The sequence below is a fragment of the Erithacus rubecula genome (assembly GCF_903797595.1).
Source record: "Erithacus rubecula genome assembly, chromosome: 9".
NCBI classification, from domain to species: domain Eukaryota; kingdom Metazoa; phylum Chordata; class Aves; order Passeriformes; family Muscicapidae; genus Erithacus; species Erithacus rubecula.
Genome location: NC_136660.1, coordinates 6889501 through 6903415, shown reverse-complemented (window position 1 = coordinate 6903415; position 13915 = coordinate 6889501). Strand labels below are relative to the sequence as shown.

At 40.0% G+C, this 13915-nt stretch overlaps 1 protein-coding gene across 1 annotated transcript in view; it reads right to left on the bottom strand.

The window, feature by feature from the left end:
• The window catches only part of FAM13C (family with sequence similarity 13 member C), a 114476-nt gene that overhangs the window by 12445 nt on the left and 88116 nt on the right, over window positions 1–13915 (bottom strand). Inside the window, exons 14-19 of the mRNA XM_079312563.1 lie at window positions 10214–10364; window positions 9772–9837; window positions 4886–5096; window positions 3793–3931; window positions 2386–2467; window positions 366–577 (exon numbers count right to left, since the gene is read on the bottom strand). Of these exons, the coding sequence (XP_079168689.1) occupies window positions 366–577; window positions 2386–2467; window positions 3793–3931; window positions 4886–5096; window positions 9772–9837; window positions 10214–10364 (861 nt within the window). The remainder of the gene's footprint in view (window positions 1–365; window positions 578–2385; window positions 2468–3792; window positions 3932–4885; window positions 5097–9771; window positions 9838–10213; window positions 10365–13915) is intronic.

The following is a 13915-nucleotide window of genomic DNA, read 5'->3' as shown; positions in this document are numbered from 1 at the left end:
GTTTTTAGTCACACAGTTTCAAGCTGCTTGTGGTGCCACTATCTTCAGTTCACCAGGATATGCAGTTCTGGGCACACAGCCTCAAGTCAGCAGGTTCTAGCAGTGCCTGGCAAAGTTTCACATGTGCACCTCTGAGCAAATAATGCTTAGCACTGCTTGAAAAAGCCTTATGCATCTCTGCTCCAGAGCAATTCCTGTCAGAAGAGTCACTTCCAGAAATTGCCCTCGAGCTCCCACCGCAGCAGAGAGAAAATGCACTGCAGTGCCAGCAGACAGAGGATGCACCCCTGGCACACCTGAGCCAGCCACACACCAGTATCTGCCTCAGGTGAGAGAGTTCTGGGGGAACAGCCATGCTTAAGTACCTTAATAGTCTCAGGAAGGTTGAAGTGTTGCCTTTTCTCCTTGAGTCGTCTCAGCACGCTGTCCATGGTTTCTTCCACTGAGAGAGCTGGTTCCATGCTGGTGGCCTCCTGTGTGCCAGCCTCTCTGGAGGTCCCACTGCCCTCATGGTGCTCAGTTCTTTGGGGTGCTGTGGAGCTACAGTTCTGCTCTTCTGACATTCTGAGTTTCAGCTCTGAAAGGCAAATTTCATGGCAAGTAAATAGATTAGAAGTATTTGCCAAGAAGTTTCCTCTGACACTACTAGGATAAAACAACCCAAAACTTTCCTATTTCTTGCATTCAATTATTATACCACAGGAACACAGGAAAATAATTCTGTTTCACTTTAATGTGTAACATCTTTTGCTTTCTGGAGCAATTTAAACTGTCCCTCTCCCCTCCAGAGGGCATCCTGCCGTGCCAGCCTGGCTGCTCAAATGGTCCTAGCAAAGAGAAGCAGACACTTTCTTAAATTACTTCCCTCTGCAGAAGAGCACCTGAGCACCCCAGCAGAAGACAGAAGCTTCCCAGTCAGCAATCTGCCTGGATGTGATAAAGCCTGTGACTCTATTAACTTGACACCAAGCCAAAGCCCCTGAAGCTCCAGGGACCTGCACAGAGCAACAAGAAAATTGAATTTAAAATCTGAATTAGCTCTCACAAAACCAGATTTTGTTCCAAGCATACGCTTGTCTGGTGAAAGACCTTGGGCAAGGTAGGAGACTGATGTCGCCCACTGTGTTAAATTTCTTGAAATCCATGCAGAAACAGTAGCATAATTTTTTTGTTGTGACAGTCTGAGGATATAGGTCAGCTTGTAGGGAAAGCCAGAAATTTTTAGTAAACCTATAGAGATAGAAAGGATAGACAAGGCTTGCTAACTTGAAGAAGGATCTACAAGCATTTGAGTGTTTTCCATTTCAATTGTACTTGGCATGTGAACCTCATGAATCTGGCTTTGCTTAAAAGTAGTGCCATTATTCAGGATAATAAAAATCAAGGGTTGTCACAGGACTGAGGCATTTGGGGTGTGAAGGTGAGGCTGATCAATGAAACCTAGACCCTCTGGATAGGAGAAGCAATGGTTGAGTCAGAGAGATAATTTTCAGAAAAGTAACTGTGTAGACTGGCCATTTCTTCTCATTTGCCCTTCCTGGATTTGCAACACAGAGTTCAAGGGCAAATAATAGCAATCATCATCATCATCATATGGTAATCATATAGGATAGTACTCAATGGAGAATTTTCCAGAACAAATTTACTGAAAGATGAGTTTCTAACTCTTCATTTGCCACAATCACTCTCTTTATATCTACATTATTGACTACATCCAGAACAGAGATGAAAGATAATACTACAATTTATTTAGCAGTGAGAGTCCATTTATAGCAGGGGGGGAAAAAAAGTATTTAGATAAATTATAAATAGCCTTAAAAAAAAAAATAAAATCAATTAGTCTTGGCTACAGACTCCCCAAGGGGAAGCACCTGATATACCCACAGATGTTAATGGAGTGGTATGCAGAACAACAAGGGCAAAACCTGACCCTCAAGCCCAAATTTATTATCAAGGAAAGATCTGGTTTTATAATCAAAATAAATAAAATGCTTAGAAACATATATCCTCAGTCCTAAAGAAGCATTTGCATCTACATTTGGGCTATTACAAGGAAACTTCTAATATCTGTGGTTTAGACAGTTATAAAAGTGTTCAGAATAGCATTGCCTTTTCCATGGATGTTTATGGTCATGAGGAGAGACTATGGCTTTTTCCCCTTCTCCTTTCTAGCTTGAAGGTTGAACTGGTTCACTTTAAACCCTGCTCTCAGGAATCAAGGCAAGTCATATCACATAATATCTTTCTTGCCATTGGGAGGCTTATTGCCACTCACTGTGAAAAATAAGCAAAGCAGTGAGGTTAGAAAACTGACTTTAAAATGTTCCAGGTACACTCCCACTTGCAAAAGCTTCAGTAGCAAAGGAGCACAACACTATTATTTACCTTTGAGCTGCTTCCGACCTTTGGCCAGAGCATTCATCCACTTCAGAACCTCAGGATTGGAAGTCTTGTCACCATGAGAAGGCTGAGCACAAAGGAAAATGTAAAGAATGTAAAGAAAGAGAAGGAACTGACAGCTAAAGGATCAAACAGACAAAATCCTCCTGGCCCCCAGTGTGCTACAAAATGTCCCTGGTTCCAGCTGCACTCTATCAGTGTCATGCAGAGTGTCTGGCTTGATCATGGCATTAATTTGTCATGGCTTATCTCTCCCCATTGTGACACAGTGCCACAAGGATCTGAGTGCTGTGTCTCTGATCCCAAAAAAAACACAGCAACAAACAGTTCGGTCTCTGACTAATTGGGTAAATAACCTTGGTGACTTCAAAAGGATTGATCAAATACCTAATTTTAGTCAAGTTCCTAAGTGATCTCCAGGACTGTAAGTGAAGCTCTCTGTCCCTTGCAGGAAAAAGCTCTTGCTTTAAGACAGAGATTCTCTTGGGAAATGGCATTTTCAAAATTTCAACTGACCTGTTTACTTAATCAAATGAAAAAATCCTGTGCAAGAGTGATTTCAAAAGAAACAGCAAAGGCTTTGTAGATCAGGAGTTATTTTGCACTTAGAAAATGCCTGCAAATTAAAATGAATTTACGCTGAATATTCAGAACTCAAATATTTAAACTTGCAAAACATTTTTGCAAAATTAAGCTTCTGAAATAATTTTTTTTCTGGCCATAGTGTGAGGGTTGTTTAGGTATGAAATTGTGCTCCTGGGAGCATATAATGGCCATAGAGCCAAACAAAGCTTTTGGCCATTAAAAGGATTAAAAGGTAATATATCATTTGCTTAATTTTAATAGTCAGAAAACGTTACAAACATCACTGTTTCATGTTGTACACCTCCTTAGCATCAGGCATGTTTTGATATTCTTATACTGCACAATTCCCAGCACAGGACTCACCACTGTCCTCAAACAACCCCCACAACTTTTATTTCTCTGATTTTTGCCATCAGCCTCTACTGAGCCTCAGGCTCTGGGGGTTTATAGGACTCTTTCTGAATGAGGAAATCTGCACAGCAGATCAAGGTACCAGGCAAATTACCTCTACAAAGTGAATAAGTAGCTTTTCATCTTTCGCACCATTTTGTTCCACAGGCCTATCAGCCACATTTCACTGATTCACACTTCTCAAAGATGGATATTTTGCAACAAAGGTAGTCCAAAGAAAATTTAGAGTCTCAGAACTACTGCTTACACTGAAAGATGCTGACAAGATATTAATTGAAGTTTTTTCTATTTCATTTTACCAGAAAGACCCTATCTCACATTGTTGCAAATAAGTTTAAATACACTGGGATCCTTGCCTCCCTCTTGGAGTATTTACCTTTTCAATTATTGCCTTACCAGGTATTTTTTTTCTTGCTCAAACTTTTCTTCATATTTCCTGATTTTTCTCTTGAGGCTCTGAAGGTGCTTGGTAAGTTGTGTTACTGTCTGTGGCTCTTTGCAGTCTTCACAGCTACACCTGGAAGAACTTCTTGGCCTGCAAAAGCCAAAAGCAGAGTTGTGGGATCTAAGACCTGGCTACAATGGACCATGCCTTGTTTTCAGGCACACTTAATGCTTAGCATTTCAGAATTCATGGCTATTCCATTCTTTCACTGGCAAGAGACACCTTAGTTTTACAAAGAAAGCATAAAATAGCTGCTTTTGCTTGAAAGTACCCCTAGGGTATTCTAATGGGTTCACCATCTGTCCTTCATTCTTTCTTCTTTTTTTAAATTGTGAGATTTCTGACTATATTTTTAAAAAAATAATCTAGTAGGCAAGACCGTGATCTAGTATTTACATTCAACACCCACAACTTTATTCACAAATCTTCCAAGTATAACAGGGGACTGTGATTTGTAAAAGTAAGCTCAGGGAGTTTTTCATTGCTCAAAATAAACATTATCATTTTGAAGACAGTTTAGTTTCTGATTATTTACAGTTGCAAATCAATAGAGCTGATTGTGATCCATATGCAGCTGAAGTAAATCTCTGTATATAAGCTTTTAAGAAAGTTAGATTTCTCTCCAAAACTCACAGCTTGGCTTCTGGAAATCACACACATGGACTGTTTGCATGCTCTAAGACATTGTCACCCCTCATCAAAGACTCAAGCTATGGTTCAATTACAGCTGAAGGGTTAGTATTTTACCTAGACAGCCATCTCTATCTTGTGTTCACTCATCATTCTAATGACTAACATTTAAAACTGTCCTTGCTAACTGTAATTAACAAAGACTTCAAAAATGTTGTACACTGTTATGACTGAGGAAACACTAGTTCCTATTTCTGGTATTGCAAATTATCCATGTCAAAATATGCCACAATACAAAAATTTGCTTTTTATGACATAGCAACAACTGGAAAAAAAACATGAAGGGTCAAAGGCTGCGAATTGCAAAAAAAAAAAGGCTTAAAAATACATAAGAATTAAAATAGATTTTCTTACATCATGAAAGGTTGAGCACTTGGTGGAGAAGGGGCAGACTCTGTGTCTAGATTAAATCTCTGGCTTTGGCTAAAGATAGAGCAGCGTGGTGACAAGAGAGGATTGTCTCCATCTGTGATGTGATACAGCAGTCGGCTGGTCCCTAGGGAGTGATGCTCCTGTGGGCTGCTCTCCATATCATTCTGCCAGTCCCTGTGGGCTGGCACAGGCTCTAGAAAGAAAGTATAAATTAGTGTGGACTGAGGATCACTCACATGGGGTTGAGCTACCTAAGTCAACAAAAATTTGTCCTTACAGAATTATTCCAAACATAAGTATTCAAAGTGAGCAGCAAACAGATCAGCAAAGTGTCACATGCAGGGTGGACACAGCACTGAGGATGAGAAAACAGAAGTACTGTGACTGGCTTCACACAAATCCTTTCTGAGTTCCACAGGAGGAGGTGGATGGCTGTATTTATAAACTATGAAGTAAAGATGGAGAGTTTCCCAGAATAGAAGCATTACTTGTATTTTCATAGATCTCTTTGCTTTTGAAAGCCATATTCCTGAAGAAGATTATAAGTGTCCACAATAAGTTTAATTTTGTGATTTATCATTTACTCCCATTGGTGAAGAGAAAGGAAGGTCAAAAATATAATATGTCTTGGTGCTAAGGACCTCCAGGACTGCTTGCAGCATCCCTCAGGATTTTATTCAGTAATAGTAACATACCCTTGGCTCAAAGAACATAAGATATGAAAACAGCAACCACCACCAAGAACATTCAATTTATTTACTCAAGGTCCAGGGCAGCTGCTGCTCCTTGGAGGAGTCATGCTTGTGGCACTGTGTTAACAATGTCCTGGACTGTAAATGCAAACCTCACCACAGGTGCCTTAAAAGGTAAAATTAGAAAAAGTAGGAATTTCTGAACCTCATCACACTGGTTCTGTTTATGGCACATCACAGGGCATACAGAGGTTCATCTTCACTGCACTCTGCCTGAGTACACTGAAGGGAGTATTCATTGAATCTTCTTCCTCAGCCTCAGTAGTTGAAATGGATGAGGATCATCTAACCTAATCAATATTTTTGCTATCAGATGACTGGTTTTAATGCAGTTAACACTTTCTATGGAGTAACTTCACAATCTCATAAAAGTTCTTGCCCAAAATTTATCTCTCTTGCTTTGCTAAAGCAAGGTTTGCTCTGACTCAGGTTCCCCAACAGCAGTTTTCACAGTACATTATATTTTAAACCAGCTACATTATTTTCTTTTTTTTTCCTAATCCCTTTCATTTATACTGTTTTTTAATTAATATCTATTATTTTGCATTTCCAGGCAGCATGTGTGCCAATTCTAGCCAAAATTATTTTTGCCATGTGTCATGCATTCTAATACATTTCACAGAATCTTTTTATTCAATGGAAGTCTAAAACTGCACAGAAAAACAACTATACATGGGTTTACTCACAGAAGAACTTGCAGGTTTAGGTAAGTTATTTTACCTTCACTTTCAATTTTCTGCTTTGCACATGGGACATCACTTTCCCATTATGAGTATTTTTTCAGGATTTGAATGGAACATTTGTAGTGCATTTTATTTGACCTCTTCCCAACAAATACCAAAACTGCAAATCCTTATTGCTGCACTGTAACAGTGGTGAAAAACCAGCTCTGAATGGCACCCTTCAAAAAAATCCCCATATTTCTCTAAAAAATGGTACTTACAATGGCTTAAATATAATTTTATTGGGCACTATCCAACTGCTTTTGCTTTAGAGACAACAAAAAATCCTATTGTATGTTGTATAATCACAGTTTAATCTGTCAAGCAAAAGTTACATATGACTTTTATATTTATAAGCTCATCTGCTCTTACCAGCATCACCAATTATAATTATGCTAAGCATTGTCACAATGAGACAACGTAGTTGATTATCAATTCTAACCTTGTAACCTTCCTCTAAGTATTTCATAGTCTGTAGGTCAAATTCAACTCTCCAAGATACACTAGAGCAACACCCAAATCTCCTGAACCTTGTATGAGATTCAAATCCTGCCACAGAGAGACCCCAGAAAGGCTCCTGGGAGAAGCAGGGGTGGAGCACTGACAACTTCTGGGGAATCATGGACACTGGCAACAGGCACTGACAATGGCTGGAACAATTGGTGTACTGCAAACAAGTGTTCTCTCTTTTTGGAAAGTACGCTTTCCTAATCCTGTAAGATTTCTAAAAATTAATACCTTTGGTTGGGTTTTGATCTGCTGTTGTTGCTGTGGTTTTGTTTGTTTTTTTTTTCCTGAAGAACAATATTGTCAGTGATAAGAACCTGGCTTTCCTTGCTTTAATTTCACCAGCTCTGAGCATCAAGAAACACATAATCACTGTGAAATAGGTTGACTAAGAACAGTTGCACAGTTTTTCATGTAAGGAATAAATAAAGGGAGACAACTTGTATAATTTATAATTTGGGAATGTTTCCCAAAGGCCAGGGCACTTTCATTTCCTTAGTCTTCTGACAGCAAGGTCTGCAAGGCTTGAACACTGGTGCAACTTTGCTATGGCCCAAAAAATGGTTCCATTTCAACTCTGTTAGAGTGCTTTAAATTATTACTGAATGGTCAGAAGTAGTTAGCAAGTAATTCAGACTGATTCATTTCAGTAGCACCACTACTAAAATAGTGGAACATCTCAGGGTGATGACAATTCTAAACAACCCCATTTTTAATTAACACTTAAGGCCATCATGCTGATTCCAGTTCTGTGTAGATCCCAAACAACTCACTAAACATTATCCTAAGAGTTGCCCATGAATTGACCAAACTTCTACTTGTCTTCATGTGTATTGTCTAATTTTAGCCTCTATTTTTGCCAAAATTGGGAATTAAAGCCACCCCTACCCAAGCCAGTGAGTTGCCCCTCAGCATCTATTCCATCCCATCTACTCCATGCAGCTTAGCACAGACAGGAGAACACCACAGGAATTAGAGCCAAATTCTAATGCTGATAATCTGCTGCAGGTGGTCTTCATATGACAAATCCTGTGGTACAAGCCTGCATTTATGCCTGTGGTATTCTTAAAGTAAAACAATAATACACAGAAATCTCTTGTATAGAAAAATAATGTTCAGATGTAGTGTGTCCTAAACACTAGAGGCATCTGCAAATGCCTCTATCAGAATTCTTAATTTAAAAGTCATTTAGAACTTCCTGTAGTTAGGTTCAGCTGCTCACTGCTTCAGGCACATATTTGATGTAATTTCGTACCCAAAAGTTACAGAAATTACACCCTACTTTTCTATAATTACTGCCTTATAAAACTAGCTTAGGTATCCCTCACAATTCTTAAGTCTCACTTTGGCAACTCTAATTCAGCTTTCACATATTCAAAACTAAACTGTAAATTGCTGGCTTTTCTCAGAGATAAGTTACTGTTCATCCCCTTAAAATTTGCACCCTGAAGCACTTTGTCATGTTACTAGACTGTTGTATCTTCATTCTCCATACATATGATGTACACTTTCCTAAAATTTGTTGAGATATGAATGAAAGGATCATGTTGAAAGTTTGATAACTAAAGATGGAACATACATGGCCCATCCTCTAGAAACTCTCTTCCCAGCCTGGTGTAAATCCCTGGACTTCCAGCCAAGGTGGAGCTCAAATAGCCAACAGTCCCATGTGACAGCTCAATGCATTAGAAGATTTCAGCAGTAATTTAAGAGACAGAATTAGGACCAGCCCTGCCTGTGCAAAATGGCAAGCTACTAAAAATGCCACAAACCACAAAGCAGATGTTAACAGGAATGAGGGCACATTAAAACCCATTAAATAGATAAGCTTTAACTAAAGCACGAGTTTGGGCTGCTGGCGTGGCAGAGCATGCTCTGAAACTGTGCAAGAGAAATGCTACATCATGCAACATTTCCCCATGTGGCTGCAGAGTGGAAATGGGAGTAGAGAGGGGAACGGAAGCACCAGTCTCTACCAGCATCAATAAAAATAAAATCTAATCAAAACAGCAAAAAATAATTAAGGGGAATGATTAGGAACCATCCTAACAATGAACTATGAAACTGTCAGAGCAAAATAATGCAGCAAACTACTGGAAAAGGAGGAGAACTCCACCCTGCCACAAAGGAAGGGAGTCAGTGCAGATTTTGGGTGAGCTGCAGAATGTCTTTTTCTGTGCAGCAAACAAATGAGCCCTGTCTCTGCTTCAGATCCCCAACAAGGTTAGCCTAAGTCCAGGCTCCATACCCATATCCAAGAGCTATTAATGTATTTGCTGGGCAGTACTAGAGCATCCTCGTTTTTTAAATAAAATCCAGGATATCTAGCATTTTTAGATTCCTTTATCTTTATAATAATTTGTCTTCTACATACATTGCTCCTTGATTTTTTCAATGCCAACCTCAAACTTAGGAGTTTTTAAAGTAGAACATTATCATTTGTGATTTGTTTTTGTTAATAACTTAACGTTATTTCTTGCTGAAAATGCTGAGCAAGCATCTCCTAAAATAAGTTTGTCTGTACCCAGATTTTTTTTTTCTGATATGAAACATCAATTGCAAAGGGATTACTGACCTACCTGCCTTAATTTGAACCGTACGTGGTGCACGACTTTGGTATTTGTGTATTCGTGTCACTCATCTGTGAGATGTATTAGTCATACTGCTTTTGACCTATTTTCCACGAGCAGTGACTCCTCTTCTATTGAGCATCATGAGTCTGCCAGCCCTCTGACTACAAGCCATGAATTGACAAAAACAGTGCTGAGCCTTAGGGCTATTTATTTCCCTATTGAGGGAAGAGGGAGAAATAACACACCACAGTTTGCCCAGCTGGGTAATAATAAAGGATCATGAATGATTAAAATCCACATGCTGTAAAACTCACCTTCGCTATCTCTCTGCTGATGCATTAAATTAAAATCAATAATAGGAGAAATGAAGTGATATTGCTCTGACAAAAAGAATGACAAAAATAGAATTACATGATATGGCAGGTGATCTCACACAATACAGACATAGGAAGTAAAGAGAGTAAATTTACTTGGGGAAAATAACAGATTAAAACTAAAAGTAAAAGAATTGGCATTCTTAAAACCTGTCTGAAAAGGAAAATTGCCTCTCAGAAAACCAGAGGCTTACAGCTGTTAATTTCCATTCTTTTGACAGGTATCACCCCTTTTTACATTACACAGCATTTGCAGGAGGAAATGGTGCTTTGCATTAGCTCTGCACTGTTTCCCAGAGGGCTGCAAGCCTGATTTTAAAGTGCAAGTCACAAGGCTTTTTTATAATTGCAAATGAGAGCAGGTCGTGGCACGCTGGCTTACCTCCACAGCTGGCCCCATCCGCTTGCACGCTGCTCTGCGCCGGAGAAGGGGCTGTGTCCTTGGGTGCCGGCAGCTGGGGAGCTTCCTCCTGCGCTGGCAGAAACGAGGAGCACAGATCAGTTTCCAGGGCTTGCAGCTTCAACAAAGAATTCTGCAGACAAAAGCAAAACATTGGTCTGGGTAGAGAACAACAGGGATCAGCAATTGCTCTTCAACTCCCGGAGCCCATCGGCAGCGCTGCAAAGGGTGTTCCGCTGCCAGCCCCGGGAACGGGGGGAGAGCAAACGAGCGCTATTCCACCCGTTTCTTGACTCCTGGGTATTTAAGTCCCAATTTACATGGATTATTCATGGCACGTGGGAAAGATGAGTTTGTCAGCAAAAGGCGATTTATTCCAGGAAGCCAAACTGAGATGGTGTCCCTCTTCTTGGGCTTGAAGCAATACATTAAGGAAGTATTTCATTCATTGGGCTGACATCACGATCTGATGACATTATGTCCCTCCCCATTTACCATTCATAAGAAATCAAATCTACCTCTCCAGCCTGGGAGTGCAGTACACAGCAGCGAACAAAGAGTTACTGAGAACATGCTCACTCATGGGATTCCTGGGAGAGAGATTTTTTTAATTGGCTGCTTTAGAGATACTTCACTATGTATATACAGCTTGTATGCGGGTTGCTGCCGGTTCTACACGGCAGGGGATCATTTGTGATCCGCTGCAAAGGTAAAATCAGCACTTCATTGTCACTGGCTGCAGGCAAACCGGTGGCAGGGACATCTGCCACATCCCTTCCAGCCCCTGTGCCATGCGTGCTCCAGCCCTGACTTGAATTTTTAATGCTGCATGCAGCACTGAGCTGCACACAAGCATCTCGCTGGGATGGAAATGCTGTGAAAGCCCTAATCACCATCTGACTGGGCAAAATGAGTCACTCCCCACACATTCAGCTCCCCCATCTCAAGGGAAATAGAGCTTAAAACATAAAACAAAACCACACAAGGCAGTCCTAATAACCACACAGCTGGCACACACAGAATGTACGTATAACAGTAAGTCACTCAAGTGATACATATTTATGAAAGGCATTTCCTGAGGAAAATAATCTGAGTTGCAAAGAAATAAAAATTCCTCAAATTTATTTCCCACTCTTTCCCCACTCTGTCAAATACCTGAAACCAAATTATTGATTTGAATTAATCAATCTAATGAAAAATGAATTGATTTATTGGCCTGATTTCTTTTGTATTGCAATATATCACCTATGTGAGTAGTTTAATACCTTTTTGATTATTTTTGTGTTAAGGCACCCCTTTTGTAAACCCAAAGAAAATTTCAGGTTAAAAAACCCAACAAAACTAGATTGTCTGAGAAGAGTGGGGAAGACCTTCTGCCTTTATCCTTTCATTTCTTTCCTAGAATTCAGGAAAATTATGGAAACCTTCTCACCCCTAAAAGCTTTCAGGTGGCAGTGCATTTCCTTCTCAAGGAAAGGTGCTGACTTGCATCATACTAATGTCACTGTTTTGGGAAGTCCTCATTTCCCATTGTCTCTCATCCCAACTAAAACCAAATAAATTATCACAGACAGGCTGAATTTTACAGTCATTAATGTCACCTAGCAAAAGATGACTATAGCAGTTACAAACGAGGGAGGGCTCTGATGCCAGCCTGAACCTTATCAGGAGAACAGCTGATGAAAATTAGAGAGAGATGACAAACCATAAGAAGGTGCCAATAAGGAAATTAATGTCTGACAAAAGGATTTAACCTTCATGGAGTGTTACTTCAAGCATTTGACAAGAAAAATCCCATTTCAAGAAAATACATTCACTTTGCACCACTACTGCTTGTGACACATTAATATTGATGGGAAGTTCAGTGTAAAGGCATTCTCACAGACTACATTGTTAAACATTGTACAGCAATGCTTATGCTGTAATGCACCAGCTGGTTTATAATCAGTTGTTCTAAATGATATTTTTCACCCATCTGGGGAAGGTGGGTGGATGGCAAATTTCTGGCCACTGCCAAAAACACTTCAGAAAAGAAATATAATAATAATAATAATAATAATAATAATAATAATAATAATAATAATAATAATAATAATAATAATAATAATAATAATAATAATAATAATATACCTTGCCTATTTTCATGAGTGTGCCCTTGACAGGGATTTGAGAAAAACACTAAGTAGCTTTGATTGCCTTGATGTTACCAGGGAGATGATGAATCTGGAGAGTCCCACCAAGCCCATGTTACTCCTCAACCACAGCAGAGTGTTATGGCCCTGCCACACTGCACTGTCCAGGAAAAGTCATCACAAATTTGCTGGAGACACAGCTTAGAGCAAAGGCCAAGCACAAAGGCCAGCACATCTGCTCTGGGAGAGAATCAGCCTGTGCACATGCTGCTCACAACTTTCCCATGAGAGAGAGAAACCTGTCCCCAGAGCCCACCTGGGCCACCTCTGCTCATGGCTGGTCAAAGAAGGTGCTCAACATGTTAGAAGCTGTGCAAACACACAGAGGGAAAAGTTAGGTCATCATCAATTTGAGAAAGCCCCTACATGGAAATCCAGTATAACTGAAGTAACTTAAGCAATAGCACTCTATATCATCTAAGATGTCAGTTCAAATTCTTCAGATTTGGTGCTCATTCCAGCTTCACTCTGGTGTCTAGCATGAGTGTTTCTGATGCAGTAATTTCTGATCCATACTAATGCAAATGAAAGGACATATTAATATCTCAAATGGATCCATAAATTGCCTTGGAGAAATAATCATATTGTTTTCTCTTAAGAAGAGTATCCTGAAAGTTTGAAAAAGAAGAAATTATAATTGTCTTGGACAAAGGCTTCTTATCACTTCATATGTCCTCTTAAAATGACTGGCAATTCAAAGATTTGAGCTAAGCCAATTCCACTAGAAAAAATAAATGATTGTACATGACTACAAATAATGGTAAAATTAAGATATTTATAGGAAGCTGGAGAAAGACAGGAAGAGAAACAGTGTGGTCCTTCTCACCCATTTGTTATTTTTGATAATACTTTAAGAAAACACAGTCTCTGAAGTGTCATAGCCTTGTCTGCTGGAGAAAGCACAGTACCAAAGGAACTGTCTGCCCCTCCCAGAGGAAGCTCAGCCTGTAGTAGAGACACCTTCTCTATAAACAACTAAGCCTGGACCATCACTCCTTCCAAGCAGTGATTATTGAAAATGAAGCAGGGAGGTCTTAGGACAAGGAATTACTGAGATAACAGACAATCCCTTACATCAAGAGATAAATGCCACATATTGTTAGCTCCCTCTGGAGAGCAGGACACTGAAAGCAAATTCTCCCAGTTCATCACCAAAATGCTGTGGCACTGAGAGGCAGTACCCTGACATGGCATGGGATCAGCACTGTGGGATGTGTTGGTCAGCATGCCCAGGAGCCCATAGCCTGACAGGAGACAATGTGACAAATGAGAGCCCCTGCCCTTAGAAAGGATTTCTTCTCCTGATAAAGCATTACTATTATCAGCACCCTTTGTTTCATTCTTGTGGACATCCAAAGGTTTGATAAATTTAAGAACTGAGGGAAAGGGAAAGGACCCAGGTGTGCCCAGCTCTGCCCAGACTCAGTCAGGAGAATGAGAGCAGGGATGAGGAGCAAAGCCCAGGCTTGGTGCTTTCTGCATAAACTGCTGT